This window comes from Tyto alba, unplaced genomic scaffold (genome assembly GCF_018691265.1).
Source record: "Tyto alba isolate M040663 unplaced genomic scaffold, T.alba_DEE_v4.0 Super-Scaffold_6, whole genome shotgun sequence".
NCBI lineage: Eukaryota > Metazoa > Chordata > Aves > Strigiformes > Tytonidae > Tyto > Tyto alba.
In genome coordinates this window covers 54,757,211-54,783,662 of record NW_024881327.1, presented here as the reverse complement: position 1 = coordinate 54,783,662, position 26,452 = coordinate 54,757,211, and the positions used below count along the sequence as shown (strand labels likewise).

The 26,452-nt window shown below is 54.5% G+C and overlaps 1 protein-coding gene across 4 annotated transcripts in view; it reads right to left on the bottom strand.

The window, feature by feature from the left end:
* Positions 1–4,358: 4,358 nt before the first annotated feature.
* LOC104358757 (cytochrome P450 26B1) overlaps positions 4,359–26,452 on the bottom strand; it is a 35,364-nt gene continuing 13,270 nt past the window's right edge. For 2 of the 4 annotated variants that reach the window (XM_042808300.1, XM_042808298.1), the window contains 7 exons: positions 26,246–26,252; positions 24,804–24,914; positions 21,970–22,194; positions 8,999–9,274; positions 7,789–7,944; positions 6,820–7,101; positions 4,359–5,943 (listed from right to left, as the gene is read on the bottom strand). In XM_042808300.1, the coding sequence (XP_042664234.1) occupies positions 5,551–5,943; positions 6,820–7,101; positions 7,789–7,944; positions 8,999–9,274; positions 21,970–22,194; positions 24,804–24,914; positions 26,246–26,252 (1,450 nt within the window). In that variant the 3' untranslated portion in view covers positions 4,359–5,550. Of the gene's footprint in view, positions 5,944–6,819; positions 7,102–7,788; positions 7,945–8,998; positions 9,275–21,969; positions 22,195–24,803; positions 25,631–26,245; positions 26,253–26,452 lie in introns of those variants that run through there. The other 2 variants (XM_042808301.1, XM_042808299.1) reach the window with 2 other exon arrangements.

Below are 26,452 nucleotides of genomic sequence, written 5' to 3'. Positions count from 1 at the left end.
TTCCTGTAAATGCTGTTTTAGTGACACTTCAACATTTTGCACTGTTCCTTTTAGCTCAGCACTGCCTTGCCACCCCCTCAGAAGAGCCTAAGCCTTGGGCTTTGCAGATTAAAGCCATGCTTCGGCCAGACCGAGGGGATGCAAGCCTGATCCAGCAGCCCACTGCATTTTGCAAAAGACACCGGGTCGAGTTCTGAAGGGGAACAAAAAAAAAAAAAAAAAAAAAGAAGAAAAATAGAAAAGGAAAGACCATGTACGGGTACACACACACTCGCACACCTTTTCTGTGCTCTCACACACAACCTTTAAAAGGAAACTTTCTGAGAGTTCAGCAAAAGTTAAAACAAAGCGAGTAACGTGAGACTCGGTGCCGGAGCCGAATGGAAAGTACACGGAGTCCGACTGACCTGCGCTCCCGTCCAGCAGCTCCCGCGAGACCACCCGAATAAAAAAGCTCCTTGCTTCTGTTGGAGCCGAGCGAGCCGCATCGCCTCCCTCCAGGGCTGGTGCAGCTTCTCCCTAAAAGCCATAACTTAAAAATAAATAAATAAATAGAAGCAAAGGGAGAGGAGCGGGGCGGGAGGGGTGAGAAAAGAAATCCCAAAGAGAAAAAAGCCAAAAGGAAATGACCTTCTCTGCTATTAAATAGGTGGCAGACGGGTATTAGAAACGCATCGTGGGTTGGAAGGGAGGGGCAGGAGGTGACACATCGGTCCCTTCGGCTCAAGGAGAGGCCCACGGACGAGCGCAACCGCACGGTGGTTTTTTGGCGGCAGCCGGGACAGACACGGCAAGACCGCTGTTGGCAGGACACGTCCAGAACAGTAACTGGGAAAAGAGAGCGGCCGCAAAGCTCTAAAGGGAGGGAAAGGAGCCTCCGATCCGAAGGGACACGGGCTTGGGTTGCATGGTCATATTTTCCAGCCAACTGCAAAGAGCTCTATTAATGCCTCCAGCCCTCGCTTGCCTTTGACTGTGATCTTAGGAAGGGCTTGCAGAGCAGCAACATCCTGTTTTCCACCACAGCCAGGGCCCCATCAAGGGAAAAAAGCAAGGAGATAGGAGCTAATTACTTAAATAATTACCTAATTACTCTAAGCACTCCCCACCCACCCCATCTCTACTCTGGGACGGGTGCAGCTGAGACTCCCGCCAGTAGCTTGTCCTGTCACATCTCAATTAAAGCATTTCGTCCCACCACCCGGGGCCAAAAGTTCCTAAACCTTTTGGGGTTTATAAAGCTCAGAGCAAGCCCTGCTCACAGAAAACTCCGGGAGCTGATTACTGGAGCGATCTCGATCTCTCCATAGCCTAAATGGGAGATGACAGGAGGGCTGGGGACAACCTGTCTGCTCCCACCCGACCTGCGGCACTACCGCTGCCCGTCAGAGGGTCCTTCCCACCGGGACTACCTTTGGGAAGTCTGTCCTGCCTCGTCTGGTCCACCACTCACATCCCACCCACCATCCAGCCCGTCGATGCGATCGGGAGTTGAGTGTACGTTCTTCAACCCACGGTGGGGCTCCTCTGCCGTCTCCAGATGGTGTAAGCTCCTGAAAGAGCCACCAGCAAAGGCCGAGACGCACACGCAGCTGGAGACAAGCACCTTTGCCTTCTCTCCAGCTTGTTTTTTCCAGCTTCTGTCTCTTGCTGGGGAGAGGTAAAAGCTTTGGGCAGGAACTGGGTATCCTGGAGCTCCCCAAACCCTCAGGATGGACATCAGAGGAGGGGCACCTCGGGCAGGTTGCTCAGGACCATGTCCAGTCAGGCTCCAGGGATGGAGACTCTACAACATCTCTGAGCAGTTTGGTTCAGTGTTTGGCCATCCTCCCCATAAAACAGCTTTTTTTGCTTATTTTTTAAGTGGAATTTCCTGTATTTCGATCCATGCCAGCCAGTAGGGCCTCACCCTGGCCAGCGAGACCGACAGGTGCCCAGATGGGTGCAAAAATCCCACTGACAGGGTGCCCCGGTTCCAGGACGGTGGTGTTACCCTGAGACCCCAAACCAGGACGCCACGAGCCCTTCGGGAGAAGGTGCAGATGGATACAAAACAAAAAATTTGGAGATTCAACTCTTTTTATTATGGAAGTCTATAAAATAGCCACATGGATTTTTTTTTTTTTTTTGAGATCACAAAATACACAACATTCATTTTAATATGCGACACATAATATTATATACATATTAAAAACCACATGACTGAAACACATGTTCACACGGCACCAATTTCATAACGAAAAACCCCACAAGTGCTTTTTTCTTTTTTTAATATTAAAAACAACTGTGATAAAACATATTAATATATTTCCAGACAATGTTTACAATAAAGAGAAAAAATCATATTTTACTAAATAACAAATATTTAACAGCAAAATTTTATACTAAATATCTATTTTGAATTATAACAAAAATAGTACTTATAATAGTTTATAAAGACAGACCAAAAAAAAAAAAAATTGTGTATAAAATAATATTATAGCAAATTGGACTGTGCTAAGAAAAAAAAATTAAAAAAAAAAAAAAAAACAAACAAAAAAATCCAAATAATTCTGAGATTCAAAGTGCTTTATTCTGCAAACCCACTGCAGCAACTTTTTTAGTCAAGTTATATTAGTTAGGAATGGAAAAACAAAAGCATGACTTACTTACGCCTAGATTAAATACTCACACACACACACATTATATATACACATGATGTAAGCATATATATATAATGGATGTATGCATCTTACATTACCGCTCTCCAATCAACCACTCACTCAAAAGCATGTTTGGTTTTCACTTTGTAATGACATTGGAAGTTAAAACAAAATTTTCAGCGAAACCCTTCACTGATTTCCCGTAAGCACAAGCGGGACCGAGCCCTTTCAGAGAATTCTGCCCGGGTGATTTTGCTGGCCGGAGCGCGACGCGAAGCCACCCGTGAGCTCTCACCAGCCCTTTTACCCCTGTTGCCCGTCCCCCTCTCCAGCTTTCCCCTTTTTCAGCCTCCTCACCTCCGAGCACAGGTCTCGGATGGAAATGGGGGCTCCTGGAGAGCACCCGGCCGTGGGTCCCTGGTGGGGTTCACCCTGCAGACCCCCCCACCTCCTGCCCCCATCCCCACGTCCTACGGGGGCTCACCACCCACAGAAACCATGGGCACCCTCACGTGCCACTTACCTTTCCCCAAATGTTTGTCCCTGGGAGACTCACCCCTTCCCACCACATTCAGGTTCTCCTTTTCTCCTTTGCCATTCGGGGTTTTGATGGTGATTAAGCTCCTCTTATCACTGGGAAAGAACCTGAAATCTCAACGGCGCCTGAGCTAGCGGTGTTCCACTCAAAATTCCCAGGCTGGGAAACTAGACGAGCCTCCGCTCCAGGGACATGGTGCACACAGTCCAAGGCTCCTGAGACCTTGGTTTTGGGTTTGGCGTGTTGTTTACCAACCAGAAGGCAAGGTCTGGGTCTGAATAGCATCTCCTAGAAGATTGGGAGTTTTATTCCGGGTTAAATCAACCTGAAAAATCAAGCTCTGCACCCCGGTGTGAGTGGAGACCGTCCCCCGGGGTATTTCTGGGCGGTTTCTGGCAGCTCGGCTGACGGCAATCCGACCTCAAGTGCTTCCCCTGGCTAAAAAACTGCCTCCCTCCCCCTCGCCCCCACCAGAGGATGGGCTGGCAAGGACAGCCATCACCACCGCTCGCTTCACACTTCCTTCGACCTTCCAAAGAGGCACCCGCTCGTCAAAAGCACAACCTGCAAAGCCACCTGGTAAGCCACATCTGCCCCTTCGCCTTTCTTATTTCAACCCCCCCCTGACTTCTCTGGACACCTTTAAAGCTGAAAGCCAAGCTGCTCACCCAAGCACGAGATCTTTTCCCGTCACGGTTAGGAGCGGTCTGAGCCGTGGTCCTTGTGTTGTTCTTTCCACCTCGGAGGGCAGGAGATGGGAGAGGAGCGGGGCTGGGCAGGCTGGGCCAAGAGGCCTCGAGTCAAAGAAGGATCTCCCGAGCTGGTGCTTGGCTCTGGTCTGAACCAAATGCCTGTCGGGGTGCTCGGGGAGCTTCTGCTCTGCACCCACGTGCGAGGCCGTGTCCGCTTTCAACACAACCCGCCCGTCTCACACTCAACCCAGAAGCCCCTTGCATGCAAAAAAAAAAAAAAAAAAATCTAATAAAATAAACCCACCCAGCAAATCGAATGCAAGATACCTTGGTGGCCGCTTGCTTGTGCTGGAGAAACTTTGGGCAGGGCTCCTCTCTTGGGGGAGCGGAGGGACGGGGCGGACAGCGTGCAGGGAGCCCACCGCTCGCTCTCCTTCCTGCCGGGCTCTCCCATCGCCAAACAAAACCCAAACACGAGACAAACGATGCGCACATTGGCTTATTTATAGAGATCACCTTTAATGCAAATGCCTCCCGTGGAAGAGGACGCACTGAAATGAGCAGCTCTGAGCGGGGGGTGGCTTTGCTCAGCACCCCGGTGCTCGCGGAGCTGTGGTGGGTCGGCGGGGCCATGCAGTTGGGAGGAGGCTGGTGCCCGCACCTTGGGGGAGAGGAAAGGCACCGAAATGTCCCCAAAACGGGTGCCTTTGCAGGGGAAAGGGGCTGGTGAGGGGCTGCGGCGGGGGAATGGGTGCATACAGGCCGTGTAGCAGCAGCAGGAAACTCAACGAGATAAAAAGGACATACCCCACCCCTACCCAGAGCCCCAAATGCAAAATGCATTTTGCAAAATGCAAATATGCACTCGTCCGAGGCCTCAGCCGTCCGTTCAGGCCCGGACAAGACACCACAGGGTTTTTCGGTCCCGCAGCGGAGGCAAAACGGCAGCTCCCCCCTCCCCTTCCCCTGCCTGCCCCGGCACCAGCGGGAGAGGGGATGGGAACAGGCATCGCTCGCCTCCCCCCTCGCCAAGGAAAGCCTCCAACGCCCCAAAACAAAAAACACAACCAAACAAATGAACAACAACAACAACAACGACAGAAAACCAACAACGAAAAAAAACCAAAAAAACAAACAAAAAAAAACAAAACAAAGAAAAAAAAAAAAACAAAACAAAACCAAAAACCACTGTTATCACCAGCTAATTTAACACTGTTAAAAAAAAAAAAAAGATCAGAGGCCACCCGAGAGCCGCCCCGGGACGCCAGACCTCTGATCGTCGGCTGATTTCCAAAGCCTTTCCCGCATTCGGGCCTTTGCAGCGCTCCTCCTCGCAGCAGAAGTGTTTTATAGATATTTTTATATATATATTTATAATATTTAGATACTGTGTATGGTCAGGCATCCCAGCTCGACTCGGGTTCTGCGACTTTTCCTCCTTTTTGAACGAAACGAGACGCACGACGACGCCCCAACCTTCTCTGCGCCCCGCGGGAAGAGTGAAACGGTTTTTGGCAGCTTCGCCGGTGGAGAAAGCAGTCCCGGCCCGGAGGCTCTGCGAAGCGAGCGTCGTGGAGAAGCTTCTCGTCCCTCTCTCCTCCCCTCCTGTTCGTCCCTTTGCCCCCACCCCACCCCTCCGTCCCCCGGCCGCCCGTCCCTCGCGCCGCCGGCGTGGGCTTTACACCGTCGCCCCCAGCATGGCATCTGTCCCCGTCAGGATCTCATTCTGGTTGGAATCCAGTCCGAAAAATTTGACCTTGAGTCCGTCGACCGGGTGGACCACGGGCACCAGGGTGATTTTGGGGAAAGTCCTGGTGGCGAGCTCGAAGCGGCTGGTGCTGGCCAACTCGATGGCCAACGCCTTGAGGAAGAGCTTGGCCAGGTGCTTGCCCAGACAGGTCCGTACGCCTCCTCCGAAGGGGAGGTAGTGGAACCTGCCGTCCTTGTCTTCGCTTCGACCCTGCCCGAAGCGGTCGGGGTCGAAGATGTCCACGTCCTTGAAGACGGGGGCAGTGTCGTGGGTGTCCCGGATGCTGTACATCACGCTCCAGCCTTTGGGGATTTGGAAACCCTGCAGAGAAGAGGGACAGAGTGGAGAGAAAACCAGAGTGAGTCAACTCTCCTGTAAAGAGAGAAGGAGCAGGAGGACAAGATGAAGCTGGTTTGCTTTGCCTGCTTTTTCCCATTTTCTTGGAGTTTACTCCTCGAGCACGAGGCAGATTTAAAAGAAAACCAGCGAGTGCAGCGCAAAGGGCGGGGAGATGGGAATTTTATTAATTTATTCCTGCCTCTGTCCCAGGGACCCACCGGATGATCCGTTGCTATTTATTTGCTTTGTGGTCACTGGCAGGAGTCGCCTACCAGGAACCCCGTGGTGCTCGACGGCCGCCGAGCAAAGGGAAGCAGCTTTTCTCGCGCCCGCGCCGTGCCCCCCGCCCAAGGCACATGTCAGGGCCTGGGCGATGAGAAACGGGGCGGATTTACCATCCCCTGAGCATTTTAAAAGGTTTCCGACTCAAATCATTACATTAGCAGGATTTACGGCGACGAGCCGCCTCTCAAGATTTTATTTTGCTAGTAGGAAATCCTGGCCACTGCGGTGAGTAATCTGCCTGTCAACCAGCAGCCTGGAGATGCCCTTTGCAGCGAACCTTTCCCCTGTCACACCCCAGTTCAGATTCGGGCATCAAACACTGTCGCAAGTTGCTCTTTGACGCATCACGCCTGTCTTCCCTCTGACAGCTCGAGTGCATCCCATCCCTGCCACGGGGCAGATCCCGTCACCCTCCTCTGAATCCAGAGCGATTCCACCTCCCGCCCCCAGAAGCACCTAATTTGTCCTCCCTGAGGTCTCATCGAAGCCAGGCTCAAGTAAGCTTCGCAACGACATGCAAAAAAGCTGTTTTGGGGAGCACGGGGTGCAACCCGGCGAGATGGCAATACTCACATCCAGCTCAAAGGTTTGCAGCACCGTCCGGTACCCCCCGGAGATGGGGGTGAAGAGGCGAAGCACCTCCTTGATGACGCAGTCCAGGTAGTGGAGGCTGTTGATGTTGTCGAGCCGGAGGGAGCCCTCGCAGATGCAGCCGTTGTGGAGGATGCCCTTGCTGCGCAGCTCCTCCCGCAGCTTCTCCAGGACCCGGGGGTGTTTGAGGAGCTGCATGATCAGAGAGGTGCTGGCGCTGGCGGTGGTGGCGTAGGCGGCGAAGATGAGCTCCAGGGTGCCATCCTGAAAGACGAGAGCAAAGCCAAGGTAAGACAGAGGGGATGGACAGACAGACAGGCCAGCAGCCGTGGCACGTCAAGGCACAGGCACGCAGGCTGTCATAGGGCATTTTTTTTTCCCCCCAAGAGCTCACCAGCCTGGTCATGTCTAACTGCAAGGGCACAGATCTTGGACACCCACCACGGGGAACATCCCGCAGAGCCTGGGAGGCTGCTGAGGACCAGACAGGCAGGAGAAAAAAAAAAACCTGGGGATGGCTCTTGATGGCACATGAAGGGCAAGCTATGCCATGACCCCGCTGCTGATAACAACCTGGTGAGGGCTCATACGCCCTGCAAAGGAGGCGCCATAATACTGGATGGGTCAAGGGGTGAAGCTGGTCAAGGCTGAAAGCTTCAGCAAGCTTGTATGGTCTTCTGGTATTCCCTAGAACTGCTTTTTCAGAAAAGGGCTGAGCATGAGCTGCAAAAAAATACACCCGGTAGGAAAGCAACTGTCTTGGTGGCGCCGTAATCCACCAGACCAGAATTCACCTGCAGCTCCAACACCACATTGTGGTCCCCCAGCTCTCAGTGATCATCTCAGACCTGCTCCCCGAACACCCTCCTTACAGCAGCTCACGCTTTGCTCTTCGGGGAGCCCCTGCCCCGAGCACAGCAAGGTCAAGGCGGCCACGGAGAAGACCTTTACCTTCAGCTCCTGCATGGTGAGCTCCTTGCCGTGCTCTTTTCCGCTCTCTATCAGGATGTCCAGCGCATCAGCGTAGTCCTTGCCCTGCGTGTTCTGCAGTTTCTCCTGGATGGCTTTCTCCAGCCCCTTCTGCAGCGTCTCACGTGCCCGGATGCCCTGGGGAGCAGGAAGCCATCAGACCCCGCGGGACACAACGTTAGCACCACACCATCCCCAGCCCAAGCGTCCCCCAGTTGCTGGCGACGTGCTTCGGACATGGCTAAAGCAATACAGCTGCAATTGCAGATGCTCAAAGAGAAGTATAAAGATGCTGAAGTTGTTGCCCGGGCGGGAGGAGCAAGCCCTGAGTGGGCGAGATTACAGGCAAGAGTAATCAGCACCTACGTGCAAATGATAGGCCTGGTGTGGGAGCCCCAGTACCGCACCAGTTCACAGGCCTCTGGCTCACCCGGGGATGTGTGGCAGCCCCTGGGAAAATTGTCTCTCAAAGGGAAGTCAATTCATCCAGAAGGATGCTCTTCCCGGGAGCGTAATGGTGCTTCCCGAGCAATTTTATCACCTTGTCTCAGTAAAGCAATTCCTGTCTGAGCGCAGCTGCACCGGGCTAACCTGCTGCTGCCAGTGCTTCGGGGCTGCAAGGGGCTGGGCTCGTTCACATGGTCAAAGAACCGTAACAAAATTTGCAGCGATAATCACGAAAAATAGATTTTTAAACCCCCTATTTCTGTTACCAAAATTCCCTGTGAAAAAAATGCAATTTTTTTTGTCTATGGTTTTTATTACGTTTTCATTTTGCATCACTCATCAAAAGACTGGAATAGTTCTCAGAATTAGAAGGTCCACTTGCCTGTTTCTCCCTGGGGACAGGAGGGAATTAACAGGAGAAGGGTCCCACAAACAAAAAAATAGAGCAAAACTGCCAGTTACAAGTAAGGAAAAATTATGCATTAAGTCAGGGCAAGTCCTGGCTTTATCCTCCCTTGCATCGAACCGCACAGTCCCGAGCACTCTAAAAACCTATGAACGGATCCTCCTCTCCACTGAATCGAAACTGGACTTTGTAGCCCAAAATGGGCTCACTTCTAGAGGTCAGAGGGTAAGAAGACATCCCACTGAGAACCTCGAAAAGCGGGGATTAGCCACCAGGATTAACCCGTTAATCCCAGATCGGTGTTACCAACTGGTGGAGGACTCAAGCCAAATCTCTTACCCTCCTGTAGCCGCTGAAGGGCAGATCCACGGGCAAGGAGAAGACATTCTCCACGAACTGCTGGTAGACCTCGAAGAGGCGGTTGAGTTCCTCATCGGGGATGCGGAAGCCCAGCAGGACGCGGATGGCCATGCGGAAGGTGAGCTTCTGGGTCTCGTGGTAGACGTTGATGGACTCGGGGTTGCTGCTCCAAGCCCGAAGGGTGTCTTTGATCACCAGCTGGATCTTGGGGAGATAGCTCTCCAAGGCCTCATGGCTGAAGATTTTGGAGAAAACCTACCAAAGAGAGCAAGCAGAGATTTCTACCCAGCCCCAACACCCTACTCTTTGCCTGCTTGAGTAACCAGCTTCCACCCACAGCAACGGACGTCGTAGATCTCCTTGCGCCGAGCAGAAGGCTCCTCATCATCCAGAATTCATCACCCAGAGTCACCGGTTCCTAAAACAGCTGCCCAAAAGGGTCGATGGAGAACTATCAGCTGACAGTTCCTCCGCAGGCTGATCCAACCCCCCCCCGCCTCACCCTTCACAAATGACGGGCAATAACGGGGTGCAAACCAGAGATGCGAGGAAACACTTCACCCCGCGCACGGATGGAGCCCGTTTTCCCACAGCTCCATGTCTCGTGGCTCCCAGTTACACCGGTCCCACAATTTGGACGCCACTAATACATCCCTTCCGCAGGGATTCTCTAGTGTCTAACATCACGGTTGTGCATGCATGCAGACACACTCAAGTGTTTCTCGCAATGGGAAGCATTGGCAGTTTCTCCCACCGATCAACCGCCCTTTTTTAATATATGTAAAATTTTAACTAATTATTTTAAGGCGTTTAGGATCTTTGTGAAATCTGGATGAACTTTGACAGGGGTTCAAGTGGGGAAGAGAGGCATGCACACACGCAGTGGCTGCGATCGCACACAGCTCATTTCCTTGGGAAACCGGGCAAAAAAAAACCTGGTGTCAGCAGACAATATTAATTTAAGCTCTGCGAGTAAACACTGCGCAGGAGTGGGCCTCCCCAGGTCCCCGATGCTAATGGCTCCTTACTCCAATTTGGGCCAGGGCCCGCGCGTTGCACGAGGAGCTCAGCAATGCCAGGAATGTCCCTTCAGCCCTCCCCGGCGCAGCCCACAGCACACGCTTTCATTCGGCATCCCCGCCGCATCCCTCCCAGAGTGCACCGGAGGAAAAAGTGCTGTTTGTTTATTTTTTATTAACCTACACACACACACACACACGGGGCAGCACGCACACACGCACCGCCACATGCCAGGCCTCCGGGAAAATCAAATTAAAACAGGCTCCCAAGGAGGGAGCTGCAAGCCTGCGTAGCCTCCACCGGTGGCCAGTTCCCGGGGCGGGGGGGGAGTGGAACTCAATGCACGGTGGGGGGGCTGCAAAGTTATCAAACCAACAAGAGGAGAGAAATCAAAGCCGCCCCCTCTTTCCATGAGCGCCGGACTCGCTGGAGCTGTAAATGTGAGAATTTCCTCCGCAGTCAGCACTCAAAGGGAAAGGTAATATTTTCCTGGCTGCGACCCCTCATTGCTAATGCACATCGTTCACTGGGAGTTTGTTTGGTGAAATAACACCTCTGTCCCCTCGCAGCCCCGGGCAGGAGGCTCGACAAGAGCCACTTCATAACGAGCTGCGCTCGGGCTGAGCCCCGAGTAAAACTCATCACACGACACACGGCCAGGCAGAGCTCGGAGGCTCCCTGTGGAAATACCAGCAGGCAAACGGGAGGGGAGGGCCGGGGGGAGAAAAATGCGCAAGTGGACCAACGGACAGATCTGCCTGCAGACTGACAGCCGTCCCCGGCTGGCTAGGAAGAGCAGGGGCATGAATGACGGGAGCGGAGGGATGAGCGACCGAACAGCGGGGCTGCGGTGGGGCCGTGGCGAGCGCGCGAGACGGCGCGAGCTGGTTTTAAGCCTGGAAAGGGGCAGAGGTGCTCGGGCAGACCTGCCTGCCCGACAGGGTGAAAAAAGCAGCCGGGCGGAAAAGAAAAGCTGGAGGTGCTAAAGCCGAGTGCGACGGCTGGTTGGGGAAGGGAACTGGGAAAGGGCTGGTTCCTGGTGGCCGTGGGCGGGACACCAGGCTTTGGTGCAGTGCTGGCTGGAGGGGAGCTGGCAGCCACGAGCTGCTCCCCAGGGATGGGACAGGACCTCCCGGAAAAGGGACACCGGTGTCCCCCCCGTCCGGCTGGCATCTGCCCTTCCGCCACGCTGCGGGGTTTGGGCTGAGGACAGGGGGTCCCAGTGAATCGCCTCGCTCTCCCCGAGCGCTTCCCGGGACTCAGTTTCTCCAGCTGAAAGCGGAGCTGGCGAGGGGACAGCTTAAGGGACGCCGAGGCTGCAGCCCTGCTTGGGGCCACCATCCCCATGGAGGTGGCCCCTGGGGATCCCAGCTTGGGGCAAACCCTGTCCTCTGCCCAGCATCTCCCACAGGCAAGGGGCTGGGGGACCCCCTGCACCCCTCAAAAACCACAGTATCCCAAGAAATGCTTCTGCTCCTGCTGTGCAGAATTGTCCGGGGCCGGGCCCACACCCCGGAGAGCCAAACCCTCATGGGGAGAGCACCCGGTCCAAGCAGTGATGCTCAGCGAAGGGGAGCTCAACCCATCACCTGCCCGGCATCGAGGGGCTGGGGATTTTTTTTTTTTTTTTTGCCCTTTTCGGAGCTGTCCTTTTGCTGTCAAGCTCCTCCAGCCCCAGATGGCTGCACCCCACGTCTGCCGGAGCCTTCAGCTCCTGGCCTCAAGGCCGGCCAATGCCGCGAGCTCCGGCCGCGCTGCCGGCTCCTTGCAACGCCCTGTCCGCTCGCCGCCGCTGCGCTCCACGCCGCCTAATCCCAGATGTCAGCGGATCCTTCCCCAGCCAGACACAAGTCTGGATCCCCTTCCAGTCACCTCCAGTTCAACCCTGCATCTTTCCAGTTGATTAAAAAGGAGGAAAAGGCAGCCAACTTTCCCCGACAAACCTCGGCGCGTTTCTAGCCTAAAATTCCTGCGCCCTCTAGTGAAGCAGAGTCGAACGTTTCGGCCGCTCGTCAGAGCAAGACCAGGCAAAGGCAAGGAGCATCGGTGCAAAAGAAGTTGCTCCAGAGCTGCCAAGAGGCAAAAATCAGCTCTAAGGGGATGCTCGGCTTTGCTAACACCGAGATGCAATAGGCAGCCGTGGTGGGGGTCCTGTCAGGTGGCCTTGGCGACAGTGGCCAGGACTTTTGGGGGATGCTGGAAAGAGCCCTCATTTTTTTTCCCCCTTTTGCTATCTCTCAAAAGAGCCGAGTCTGGGGATTTGCTCTGTCCGGGGGCATTCATTTATTCATTTACACCCGCAGACACGGGCTCACCCCGCGCCGAGGGAGACACCACCACCCAGTGAGCCTGGCTGGAAACTTCCGAATCCGTCTCATAGTGGAAACAGGATATTTAAAGATTTATGGTTTTCCTAAGGCAGAAAATTCCTTCCCAGTGTCTCAGCTCTAGGATCTCCTGGAGAGGTCCAGCTCCATGTGACAGCAAACTACCCCCAGTCCCAGCTGGAGAATACCCCAGCCGTGTGCTTAAACCACGCCAAAGAGGAGAGGATATTCAAGTGAAGAGCCCTGAACTTTCATCCACAGCATTTTCATGCATAGAAAAGGCTTTGTTTAGTGGCTGGGGTGGAGAGGAGGTAGCGGGGACGATGCTTTTCGCCATGTTACCCCTCCTTGGTGCTGGCCAAGCCTCCCCACTCCCAGCACCAACATCACACGCGACCTGAAGATCACGAAAGATCATGATGATGAAGATGGGTTCAGGACCACGATCTTCAGGATCCATCATCTTCAGGACATGAAGATCGGCCCACCCGGCACATCAGCACAGCAAAGAGAGAACGGGGCTTTTCCTTCCTCGCCTCCAGGAAGGAAAACTGATGCTTTGGGATCAGACACCTGCATCTCATCCAGCCCATGCCGGCCAGAGCTGCTGGCCCGGCCAAACGAAAGCACAATGAGCGTGGAGATGTTTTCACGAACCAATTTGGCATCTGCCAGCAGTTTGGCTGGCAGAACGTGTCAGGAAGCATCCAAAGCAGCGTCTCAACCTGGAGACGTACTATTTCTTCCTACGCTTCAAAAGACCAGGCGGTATTCGTCCCAACCCTGTCCTGTCTCCACGTTACAAGGGCTGTCTGCCTCTCTCCGCCATCAGACACGGGGCTGCCAGACGTGGAGCCCACTGCCATGCGCCAGAGGGGTTGTAAACAGCAATATTTTTGGAGTGGGATGAGAAAGCTCATGGACGAGAGGCCATCCTGGCACTGGGAGCACGAGCAAAGGGAAAATACGGCAAAAAGTGTTGTGACGACTATGCAAAAGAGGAGAGGACCTCCACAAACCCCCACTGCTGCCCTGACACTCTGCCGTCTAGTTAGGAAGGGCTTTGCCTTTCACAGGCACACGGCAAAGAGCTGATCCCTGTTCTCCCCATGTTGCACTTGGAAAACAGAGCACATGGACCACTCCACGGTCTCACGGGAGGAGTCCAGGCCCCCCGAGAGGGAAAAGCCAAGAGTTTCAGTTCCTGAACCCCCAAAATGAGCGGCGCTGGGTTTTCCCATCAAAGCAGAGCGCTGCACGCAGGGTGCAGGTGAGGAGTGGGGGTGTCTCGAGGGAGCTGAAGGCAGCAACCTCTCCCAGGGAGAAATGCAAGCGCCCCAGGAAAGCTGAGACCCGTCTCCAAAGGGAGTCTGGTCACAGTAGCTGGAGTCTCCAAACTCGGCCCAGCTGAAGAAAAGACACGGAGTGCCTTTGCACAAGGCAGTTTCACTGAAATTCGAACGATTCTCAGAAATAAATGTGCTGGGAAAAAAAGTAAAGATCACTTTAGCATCCTTGGGCCACATTAGGATGATCATGCACCTTTCAGGGTTTCCCATACCCCTGATTTTTTAAATTAATTTTTTTAAACATCTAGGGTTGTGAGAACCGCTAGTGTTTCACATTTCTTCTTGAGTTCAGAGTAAAAATGAGCTCAAGCACCCCACTTCCCCACAGCTCAGAAATCTCTGTGTCTGAGCACCTCACCCACAAACCCTCCACCTGGCACAGGAGACTTTGCTTTTGAGCCGAAACCCTTTAACAGGTTATCAGGATGAAGGGACTGTGATGCACAGGCTGGGGCGGGGGGAGAGCAAAGAACAAGCAGGACACTCGACATCCATCTCAGCACCCCCTTCTGCCAAACTGCCTTGTGTCTCAAGAAAACCCAATGCCATCACTGGCAAAATGCAACCAGCTATGTTCAGGGATTTAAGCTTCTTAGCCCGTTTTACGGGGACACCGAGACACGCTGTGGTTCTTCAGCATCCGTGTGCCTACACCACCTCTGAAGTGCTGCTCCCCGATTTATTCACGAGGAACCAGTGCGTTTGAGGAGAGCAAAACTCAGCTTACGCGTTGTCACCGCTCTTCGAGGAGGGGATTAAACACAGGGAGGGAAAGAGAAAGAAAACGTCACATCAGTGCGTGCCTTTGAGTGGAGCTGTGGAGGAAGAGCATCCTGCAAACCCGCCAGGCCATGGAGCAGCCACCCATCGGCATCAGCGGGCCGGGTCGAGCCAGGGTGGGTTATCCCTTTTGGTTTTGGACCACGGACTAAATCCCAAATCTGTGGTGTGGAGATGAGAGTCTACCCGGAGCTAAAAAGGAGGAGAACAGCTTGCCCAGCGTCCTGCCCACCTCTGCGGAGCCAATGGAGGAGAAATATTAGGAGGAATACGGAGCACGGAGCGGGGACCAAAGGGGAGGGACCCCACACGTTTAAGTAACCCAGAGCACGGGCTCTCCTAAAGACAAAGACAGACTTGGCAAAGAAACCAGCCCCAAGTGCTCTTCTGTGGGATTGCTCAGACCTCGGTCCTGCCAAGTGCTCGGCGGGCTGGGAGCAGAGCAGAGCACGAGGGGCAGCCGCGCTCGCAGCGGGGAGGAGAGGGGAAACCCTCGCCCCATCCCGAGGGTGAAAGCAATACGGCTCTCTGAGCACGCATCGTCTCTTGGCAGAAATAGGGGAAAACGCTCGCCGGGGCCCTTCCTCCAACAGTTCTGCCACCAAAATCCTGAGTAAGGGTTTGCGAGACCTCTGGGCATCATACGGGGGAGAGCACACGCCTGATGGTGCAGATTTCCCCACTTCTGAACACATGAGCTCCTGCCGACTCTCAGAGGCCTCTTCTGAGCTTTAAACTAAGCCCAGGGAGGAGATGACAAGGGTTTGAGATGACCCAAGGCCACCCTACAAAATTAAGAAGAAAGTTTAAGAGCAAGTTGGGCTGACAGAGAGATACATTTAGCGGTAGAAGCGCCACCTGAGAAATAACGGAGAGCATCACTAATCCAAAACAAAGCACTCGGTCCCCAGAGGGATGAGCTGGATAATACTAACCACAACTCAGCAGGTCGCTCAAGCTGCTTGGAGGGATGAAGTACGATGCAGTAGAAAACCAAAGATACACAAAGACAGCGTGGGACAGATCCTGAGCCTGAGAAGCTCCCCGCCCCCCACACCTCTGGGATTTGCCCCTGGCATCCCCACCCCTGTTCCTGCTCTAAAGGAAGGTTTCTAAAGGTTTCATCCTCTCCATGCCTCAAAAGACATCCAACACCTTCCCTCCCAGATGGCCAGGAAGGTCGATATTAAAGGGGTTCAGCTCGCAGGGTACCCGCACAGCTCCTGGGCTGTAACCACGCTCTGACACAGCACCCGGCTTCTCAAAGCAGGGGCTGAGCTCGCAGGGCACTTTGGGGTGGAAGGCGCTATGAAAATGCATGAAATCTGCCTTTCAGCCAGAAGCGCCTGTACTTTGCTTTTCGTTTTTGTTTTTTTTTTGTTTTTTTTTTTTTTTTTTTCTTTTAATCCATTGGAATTACGCTGGATTTACACCACTGGAGATGACAGCGCTATTTGGTCTAAAGTCAATGAGCCAACCTAGCCGACAAATTCTTCCCCAAGACCGCGAGCGGGAGCCCTCCTCCATCAATGAAAGCCTTTTCTCCAGCTCCCGTGGCTTTTGCCCCTGGGTTAAAGCTTGCGGGGCAGCAGCCCAGCACGGACACGCCGAGAAGGGGCTGGAGCCCGGCCAGCCGATGGCAGCTGGAATCCAGCCCGCTTGAGCCGACTGATCTGATTTGGGGGGCGCGGGGCCGGGGGGGGGGGGGGTGCTCGGATGGAAGGGGAAGGTTTCTTTTCCACCCTGGGATTTACAACTCACACGGAGGAGAGCAGCAGGGTTGGGTGGAAATGCCAAATAAAAAAAAACAGAAAAAAAAAAAAACACAAACCAAAAACTACAAAAATCCTCTTAACAACTTGGGTCAGGGGTTTTTTGTAGGTATGTTCCCGCCACCTCCCATCCCTCCTTCTTCCTCCCGCCCCTCTCCCCCATCTCCCTCCTTCCCTCCCTCCCCCCCCCCCCCCCCCAGTCCAGCCCACAGCAGCTGGTTTATATTTGGTTGTAAATTTATGGCCCCTTTTGTGTTCTTAATCCTCTTGCAAACTATATTAAAGCCTCAGACCTTTCTACTTGGTGCTAATAAGCTCAACACTTGTATGCCTCCGAGGCAGAACATTAATTGTGGTGTGTTAATGAATGATGTAGTTTTGGACAGTGAGACAAAACAGGCCGTTTCTCTGCACCACTGTCTGCTTCCTCCTTGAGTCTCTGGGTCTAGGATGTCTACCCAACCCACGGACTGCTTTTATTTTATTCTTTCTTTTCCTTTTTTTAAGCCAGCTGTGCCTATTTTGGGATTACTATGCTGGAACAGAGCACGGGCCCAGCAAGTCCAACACTCTCCTGCCAAGGCTGGATGCTTCCGAGGAAAGTCTGAGTCCCACCTTCCCCGTGCACCGTAGCCCAGCCGCGCCGGCAGCGCGTATCCTGCACGGGGAAACTCCTTCCTGGCCCCAGGCGCTGCTCAGTCTCGACTTAAAACCTAAGGGCCATGCGTCCTGGCCACTTCCAGTTCCCATTTCCTTCTCCCCCGAGATGCTGGGGTCCCTCACAGGCAGAGGCACAGGAGTGCCTCCCTCTCTGTTTGCTGAACTTCAACTCCCCGCTGGCCTTACATCCCATAAAACCAGAGCCCACGCTATCGCCGTGCCCAAGAGCAGAGTCACTTTGCCTTCGTTACAGCTCGTACCGACCCAGGGATCGACACTTCCAAAAGACGCACGCGGTAAAACCGGGAGCGGCGGCGCTGATTTCACCGGGGTTTCACGGGTAGAAATGGGAGCTCGCGGGTAGCAATGGGAAGCTGAAGATGTCTGTAAGGACAGATCTAGGGCGAGATGTGAAAAAGGACTGAGAGAATCACCAGGCCAGGCCAGGGTACGGCAGAGGTGCCACCAGAACGAGATCGGGATGGGGAGCGTGGAGCAAGGAGCACCCTCAGCCAGGCATCGTCCCCGGGCACCCCTTCCCGATGGCACCCCTCTCCCTGCCACACGCCACGTGCATCCTTCCCGGGACGGGGACCTGCCACCAAAAAGCCAGGGCAAAGACATGCCCGTGCTCAGCCAGACGCGAGAGCGACGTGACTGCTCCCGCCAGCAACCTGCAAGGAGCTTTCGAGACTAAAACGCCACCGCGGAGGAACGAGCTGCAGCACGGGTGGCCCAGATCCTTCTCCGACATCAACAGAAACTCCCTGACCCAAGAGCAGTAACAGCCTCTCAGTAGATATTTATCTCAGGAGGGCGGTTGAGGAGTTTTGGGTTGCTTTTGTTTCCTACTTGTAAACTGTTCTTATCGACCAGCTTCATCTCAGGCCAAGGACAGAGACAACGCTGATGACATCTGCAATAAAGCGATACCCTCCGACACAGGCAAGCCCTGCTCCCAGCCCCGCTCTCACCCTCCATCCCGCCCCACAAGCTGTCACCTCCCTGGGCAAAGTTGACTTTATACCCAGAGAGACCCCCTCTCTGATAACTGGAGAGTTTGTTTCCCAAAAGGGGGAGGTTTTCTCCCATTTATGTTAACTTTGACAGCTTCCTGCAGGGGAGCTTTAATAAATAGGGGATGAAAAAGCAGAGAGAGCAGCTGTAGCTCCGGGCTTGTTAATATGGCTTTGTTCCTCCTGAGCACCTTTCACATGTGCATCTCGGAGTCCTTTAGCAACACGGACAGGATTAAAGCTTCTGGTAGCCCAGGGATGGAGAAGAGGATGTTCACCCACTTCATGGAAGGGGCTATCACATCCACACAAGATCCTGAAGAGAAGCTGAGCTAAGGAAACAGCAAAACTGAGAGGAGAGCTCCAGAGACTGAGTTTTCCAACCCGGCTCTGATCCCAGCGCCGTCACGGGCAAAGTGTCCTACTGCAGAGCCAGAAGCGATAGCTGCAATTTGCTGATCTTGAAGTGAAAGCTAAAACTCTTTGGAAAGCTTCGCAACACATGGCCAGCAAAACAGCCAATTTCAGTGGCAAGCTACCAGAAACATCGTGCAAGAACATGTTGAGTTTCAAACTCTTTGCTAGAACTTGTCTTCACATCTCAGTGGCAATCTGTCCCATCAAGACCACGGCTCGATTGCCAGGGAACGATGAAGGAGTATCTGCCAGTGCTGCTGCAAATAAGTGCAACTCCACTGGCTTTTAGAAAAATGAGGAGGACTTGTCACCGGTGGTGACCATGCAAGGGTCGGCGGAACAAGAGCTCGAGGTGACCCCGATGGTTGGGGTGGCAGCAGAAGGTGAGCACGTGGGGTTTCACGCCTCCCCTCTCCTCGTGTCGGCGAGCACCCTACACCGCAAGCAGCCTCATGAGAAATTACACCTCATGTACAACTCCTGGCAAGGCCAGAGGAGGAGAAACCACATAAGAGCGAGCGGAGGCTCGAGCTCAGAGATGAGGTAGAAAACAGAATTTGAGAGGTGGATGGAATTATTTCTCCAGAAAGCCCCACGATGCTTTAAAATGGATTATCGACAGCCTGAAAGGTTTCCCAGGAAATACTACTGCTCCTCTGCATGGAGCTTTCAGACTGCTCCGGTTCTTTTAATATTTCTATCAATACTAGCATCCTTAGGATGAAAGTTGGCAAATTCTGTGAAAAATGCTGCCATCTGCCAACGAGTTCTTTGCTCAGCTCCCCGGCAGGCCAAGTGAAAGGTACAGACCCGGTGTCAAAGAGAAAAACTTCTACCTAGAAGGAGAAATCTTACATCTTAAGTCTAGTGCTTCCTGCTTGGAGCTCTCAGAGTCTCGGCAGGATGGGGAGAGTTAAAAGTCAACACTATTTAACAGCAACAAAAGCTCAGGGTTAATGAACTCAAAAGACGCCAGCGGTAGAAGGCACCTGGCCTGGAAAAAGCTTTAATCTGGTCACGGCAATCTCACCAAGAACAAAATGATCTATTTTCCTCCCCTTGGAAGCAGGTTGGCCTTATCTCTGCGTGCACAACTCACTCGGTCCAGGGCGAGGGAAGGTTTGCGTAGGGGAGAAGGTAATTCAAGCGGGCGCCGGGCCTGGGGAGCACCCAGGGGTGCGTGATGCCCGAGATGCTCAGCTCCACGAAAACAGTAATTAAGAGGAGACCAAGTAAAGGAATCAGAATAACCTCCCGTTTTCAAAGGGAAGGCGATCAGCTGAGCTCAGTGCGCCCAACCAACCCCATGCTGCTGGAAGAGAAAGCTTAAAAAAAAAAAAAGAATGAGCTACTCTAACAGTCCCAGTCCCGCTGATACGGGGGAAGCGTTTGCTCTCGGGTACGCCGGGAGCTCAGAGCAGAGGCAAGGTGTGCGAGCAGGAGCAGGCACGGCTGGCAAGGGCCGTCCCGGGACGGTGTTTTGCCAAACTACCTGTTCTCAGGAGGCTTTAGCCATCCCTTAAGCGGGAATTAGGATCCTTGCCAGCTTGGGATAGTGCGTGGTGCCAAATATCAGGAAGGCAAAAGGGTTTTGAGGGGGAGAATGGAGATCCAGACTAGACTTCAGGCTCAGGAAAATCTGAAAGCGTTGGGATTCACGGTTGGGGGTGGGACATATGTTTCCCACTAGGTAAAACCACAAAAGTGAGAACTTTCAGGTATAAATACCGAGGGAGAGGGGTTCTCCCCTTTCTGTGCTGCTGGCATTGCTCCTGGCTGGTGCCAGCACTCCCTGTCTGAGCTGTGGTACAAATTACAAAATCCATCAGGATACCCCAGAGGTCAGGCCTCCCTTTTCCATGACCCCATTCCCATAACCCCCCCTCTCCTCGCCTCCCCCGCTGTCTGTTCCTGAGGGCCGAATTCCGCGGTTTTATTAAGGCGACGGCAACCAAAGGCCTTCAGCTTTTCAGTAGCAAAAAATTATCTCGCTGTGCTGAAGAGAGAAGCGGCGGAGGAGGGTAGGAGGCACCTTCAAATCGCTGGCTGCGATTAACCCTCCCTGAATAGAAAATAAACGGGAGCCAAAGCTGCTGCCTTCACCCCGGCGCCGGAGGAAAGCGCATCGCTCCCCATTTCCCTGCAAATTGTGCTCCGCGATGGAGGGAGCCCCTTGAACTATCGCCCTTTCTCTTGGATGGCAAAGTTGGAAAACAGATTTCCCTCCTTTAAAAAAAAAAAAAAAAAAAAAAAAAAAAAAAAAAAGGTAGCCCAAGCAAACACCGAGGTTGCCCAGGTCTCGGGTAGGGATTGACACGGTGTTTCTTGTGGTATCACCCGAATCCCGGCCGTCAGTGGATTAAGAAATGTCGCTAACGGGGGGCATGTGGTGTTTTGTTTTCTCGCCTTCTCCCCCAGGAGAAAAGAGCTTGGGTTTGGTAAGGATTGTATAGAAATCTACACACCAAAATAGGAAATCCTGCTGGAGCGGAGGGAGGAGAGCGGACCTTGGCGCAGGGCAGAGCCCGGGCCAGGCTCCCCACTGCAAAGATGGGGGGGGACGGGACACATGCAGACACAAGATTTTCACCCCCAAATCCTCTGCCTGCCCCCACCCAGCTGGTGAAGTGCCTGTCCCGTGGAGGACGGGCCGTGAAAGCCATCCCCGTGCCGCCACCTTTGGTGACGAGGGGGGGACACATGAGGGTGAACCCCCCACCCCCCCAAACATCTGCTTGGGCTCGATGCCCCCCCCCCCCCCTCCCAAAACAGGCTGCTCTGTGCTACCCTCGGGGCTTGAGAGGAGGCTGTGAGCCCAGGACCACCGCGGGGGGGGGGGGGGGGGGTGAGGCGAGGCAGAGCCCCGGGAGGATCTCAAACCACCCCCCCCACCACAAACCAACTCAATCGTGTCCCCCCCCACCTCGCGCTTCATCCCGGGACCCCCCTCAGCGCCCCAATTTCCCTGAAATCCAACACAACGCTCAGCACCATGAGACACACACGCACAGACACACACACCCCCCCCCCGCCCCGCAGCAAGCACAAACCCCGTGGAGTCTCCCTGCAACACGCCCCCCCCCGGCAGAGCCTGGAAATGTGGGGGGGGGGGGGGGGGAATCCCCGCCCCACGCACTCTTTGCCCCCCCCCACACACACCGCGCCGTGCCGCATCGCCCTTTTAAGAGCCCTCCGGGACCGCGCTCCCCGCAGCCCCCGCCACGCGAGTCACCGGTTCAGGTGGTGGGCGGGGGGGGGGGAGCAGGGGGGGAGGGCTGATGTTGGGGGAGGAGGGGAGCAGGGCAGCGTCTCCGTCCACAGCAGCAGATCCCGCGTGTGATATTCCCCCCCCTCCGCCGTCTCCCCATCGCCCTTTTAAATTCCTCAAAGGCACCGACCGCGCACACAGAGCGATGGGGGGGGGGGGGGGGGGGGGGCGTCCACGCGGGACCTCCCACGCACGGGAGGAGGAGAAGAAAGAAGGGGAGGGAAGGAGGGGGGGGGGGAAGAAGAGGAGAGAGGGCGAGAAGAAGGGGTTCCCCCGCCCCCGCGCGCACCCACGCCCTCCCCCACATCCCACCCCCCCCGTCACGCGTGGGAGCCCCTCACCTTCCTCTTGTGGCGGTGGATGTCGCCGATGGAGTTGGCCACGGTGTTGGGCCCCAGCAGCATGCGGGTGCTGCGCGGCCACTCGGTGCTCACCAGGTGATGTTCCCCCATCAAGATTTTCCGCACGTTTTCCGCCCCCGTCACGCGCACGAGCGGCCGCCCCAGCAAGTGCGTCTTGAAAACGTTCCCGTATTTCTCCCGCCGGGAAGACTGGAAGCAAGAACCCTGCGTGGAGTTGGGGGGGGGGGGGGGGGGGGTGGAATAACACGGGGAAGGGGGGATGTGTTACCGCACGGCCGCAGCCACGCGTGGAGAAACCCCACGGCGCAGCGGGGAGCAGCTTGGGGGGGGGGTGGGGGTGGGGGGAGGCGGGTGTGTCCTGGGGGCAACCCGGCTTGGGGCGGTGGGGGGGGTGGAAATGGGAGGAAAGTGGGGTAGCCCCGGCATCCCACCCGCGAACAACCCGGCTCCCACCAACGGGGCGCCCGGCGCTTCCCGCTCCGCCTGCCGCTCCGGGGGAGCCGGTGTCCGCCACCCCCCCTTCCTCCTCCTCCTCCTCCTCCTCTTCCTTTTTATTTCTACCTTTACCTCCCCTGGCACTTTTTAACTTTTTTTTTTTTTTAATCTTTTTTTTTTTTTTTTTTTTTTTCCGCGCTCAGGCTGAGTTTACTCGAAAGGCTGCGATTTGCTTAAGTAAATCTCCAGATTTGAGCGCTTTTAATAACTTTCCCACATGCTCCGGGGGCTTTTCTCAATGAAGAGACGGATGGAACCGCGGGGTGTCTGTGTGTGTGTCCCAAAAAAAAAAAAACCAAACCAAACCAAAACAAAACCAAACCATCCCGCGTGGGGAGAATCGCTGCAGCTCCGCGCCCCGGCGCTGGGTCGCGAGTGCGTGTGTTTATTTTGAAACAAAAGCGCGGTTGTGAATGTCAGATGTTCAGGTGACCCTGTTTCTTGATCTGCGTAAATATAATTAAAGTCCTTTTTGTGGCATTAATAAAGAGTTATTTGTACACCATTTCCAGGGCAGCACAAAGAGGACCTTTATGTGGGAGAAGTTTCGAATGGAGTCCAATTTATACAAAATTTTGTATTTTTAGCCCTGGACTCTGTTTGGACGGAGCCTGTGGAAAAGCGAGAACCCTTTTCTGGTCCCCCTGTAAAAATCTGATAAATTTCTTTAAAAAATAAAGCCCTATTGAGAGCGTGCGGTTAACCCCTTCGGCGCCGCTGGCGGGGAAGGGACCGGCCGGAGAGCGGAGCCGCCGCTCCGGGCTCCCACGTTGGGGCTTCCCCGGTGCCGGGGCGGGGGGGGGGGGGGGGACACGGGACGACGACACTCGGGGGACGGGACACGACACGGACACACGGCCGGACAGACGGATGGACACCCCGGGGGATACCGCAGCACTCACAGCCGGGACGGGGTCGCCCTGCGCTGCGGCGGGCTCAGCCGTGTGTGTCCCCCCCACACACACTCCCCCCCCCCCCCCCCCCCGGCGGTCCCGTCAATGAAACGTGACCTTCGCTGGCGGGAGCATCCTCGCCAGGCTCCCCTTTGCTTATTATTATTATTTTTATTATTTTGCCCTCGGAGGAGGAGGTGGGAAACCCTCAGGCTAATTTGCCTCGGGGGTTCCCTCCTGCGATGCTGCGAGCCCCCGGGGTGCCCCCAGCCCTGCCCGCAGTCCCCCTTCACCCCCCCCCCCCCCCGGAGCGGGGCACCCCTCAGCCGCCTCTAGCCTCTTTCTTTTTTTCTTATATTTTTTTTTTCACCCCCCCTCTTTCTTTTTTTGGCAGTCCCCCTCTCGCACCGCGGTCCGAGGGGATCCCGCTCCGCCCGCCGCTGTTCAGCATTTAGTAAGGTTAATCCCGGGTTAATCTACCGATTACCTCCGCGGGCTTCCCCCAAGCCCGGTTGCAAACCCCGACGGGAGCAGCCCCGGGGACGAGGGGACACTCCCCCCCCCCCCCCCCCCGGGCTCATGTTGGGGGACACGACCCGGGGGGAGCCCCGGCACCGTGCGCGGCGACATCCACGCTCGCCCCGGGGCTAACATCCCACCCCCGGCTTTTTTTTTTTTTTTTTAAAAAAAAAAAAAAAAAGAGGATTTAGGCTGGGGGAGGGGGAAGAAAATATTTTAGAGACCCTCGAACCCCCCCAGCACCACCCCCCCCGCGGCTGCTCCGGCCCCCAGCTGCCCCCGCCAGGGGAAGCCCGTAGCGTGGTGGCTACTTCGGGGCGAGCGTGTGTGTGTCCGTCCCCCCCCCCACCCCGCCCCGCTCCGGGCTTTCCCCAGCCACCGGCAACCCCCAGCCCCAGGTACCTCCCCGGCTCGTCGGGAAGCCGCATGATGCAATCGAAAGGAAAAGAAAAAAAAAAAAAGAAGGAGGAGAAGATGGGGAAGATGAAGGAGAATAAGAGAGAAAAAAAGAAGTAGAAGGGGAAAAAAAGAAGAAGGAGAAAAAATGGAAAAAAAGAAAGGAGAAAAGAAGGAGAGAAAGAAGGGAAAAAAAGGAGAGAAAGAAGGGGAAAAAGAAGGAGAGAAAAAGGGGGAAAAAGAAGGGGAGAAAGAAGGGAAAAAGAAGGGGAGAGAGAAGGGGAAAAAAAAGAAAGAGAGAAAGAAGGAAAGAAAGAAGGAAAAGGATTTAAAAAGGAAAAAAAAAGGAGAAAAAAAGAAAAAAAAAAGGAGAAAAAGAAGGTTTTTTTTTTAAAAAAAAAAAAAAAAAAAAAGACGGGGGAAAAAAAAAGCCTTACAAAAAAAAAAAAAAAAAGCCGGTCCCAGCCCACCTTCCAGGGAGGGAAGAGAAGGGAAGGGAATCCTCCTTACCTGCAGGAGCCAGTGGAAGGTTTCTCCGATTAAAGGGAATCCCATAGAGCCTTTGGGGATTGGTAGCTTGCAGGTTTTGTCGCGGGTGGCAGCCCAGCGGAGCTGCCACAGCTGTTGGGACACGGCCAGCAGCAAAGTCAGTGACACCAAGCACGCGGCGAGGGTAGCCAGTGCCGAGACGAGATCAAAACTTGCAAAAAGCATATTTGGAAGAAGGAGGAGGAGGAGGGTGGGGAGAGAAACAGCCCCTTGACAGGCACCGCACTCGCACCCACACACACGCACGAAAAGAGGGCGAGTGCGGAGCGCACGCTAAAGGCTGCCTGGGGGGTCCTTGGGCGGGGGGGACCGGGCTCGCCCCCCTCTCGCAGGTTAGAAAAACAGCGGGGAAAAAGGAGGGGGGGGGCGGGGGGGGGGAGCAAAAGAGTAATAATAATAATTAAAAAAAAAAGGGGCAAAAAGCAGTTTCTCCTCTGTCCCTTTCTGAAAACTTTGTTCTTGGTTGGAATAAACTTGACAGAGTGACACAGGCGAAAAAAAAAAAAAAAAAAATACAACCCACACAGAACAAAAAGCGAGGGAAAAAAAAAATAAAAAAAAGAAAAATAAGAGACCCCCCCCAAAAGAAAGGGGTGGGGGGGTAACTGAGTAGCCAAAAACGCAAAGGGGAAAAAAAAAATTAAACAAGAAAAGCCCCGGAGTGAAAAAAAAAAAAAAAAAAAAAAAGACCCCAAAAAGTCCAAATGCAGATGCTCTGGCTCTCCCTCGCTTTCAAGGCAAAGCCACACACACCAGAAGGGGGGGGAGGGGGGGGGGGGAGGGGGGGAAAAAAAAAGGAAAAAAAAAAAAAAAGAGCGAGATTTAAAAAAAAAAAATATTAAAAAATCATAAAATAATTCAGCCACGACCTGGAGAGATGGAAGAATTAAATAGCTATATATATGTATCTATACACACGGAGCGAGACGGATCGGTTTATATCTCTGTCTATATATATATAAATATCTCTCTATAAATATATATCTCTCTATATGCCGGTTATTTGTTAGCCCCAGACTTTTCCCCAGACTTCTGTGGAGGGAGGCAGGGCTGCTGGGTATAGCCCCTCTCAATGTTGAGGAAAAAAAGAAAGTCAATGTGTGTTTATATAGAGGCGGGGAAGCCGGGGCTGGGCTGGCCGCCAGCACGGCTGCCCCCCCCCGCACCCCCCACCCCCCCCTTTTCCAACCCCCCCCCCCCCCCCCCCACTTCAGAGGCTCCGGGGGGGCCGGGCCGAGCCGGGCGGCCGCGGCGCTGGAGCGTGCGAGCCCTGGCCGGCCGCCCGCCGCCCGGTCACGCCGCGCTCCTCATCCTCCTCCTCCTCCTCCTCCTCCTCCTCCTCCTCCTCCTTCTCCTCCTCCTTTCTCCTCCTCCTCTTCCTCCTTCCCCGCCGCCGTCCGTACCTTCGGCCTGCGGAGAGAGAAGCTCGGCTCAGCTTCCCCCCCCCCCCCACCCCCGTCGCCGGATGACTTGCCCCCCCCCTTCAATATTTAACCATTTAACCCTTAACGATCCCCCCCCCCATAATTTTCCCCGCACACCCCCCCCCCTACGACTCCCCCTCGCAATGCTCCCCCAACACTTCACCCTCAATGATCCCCCCCTACGAC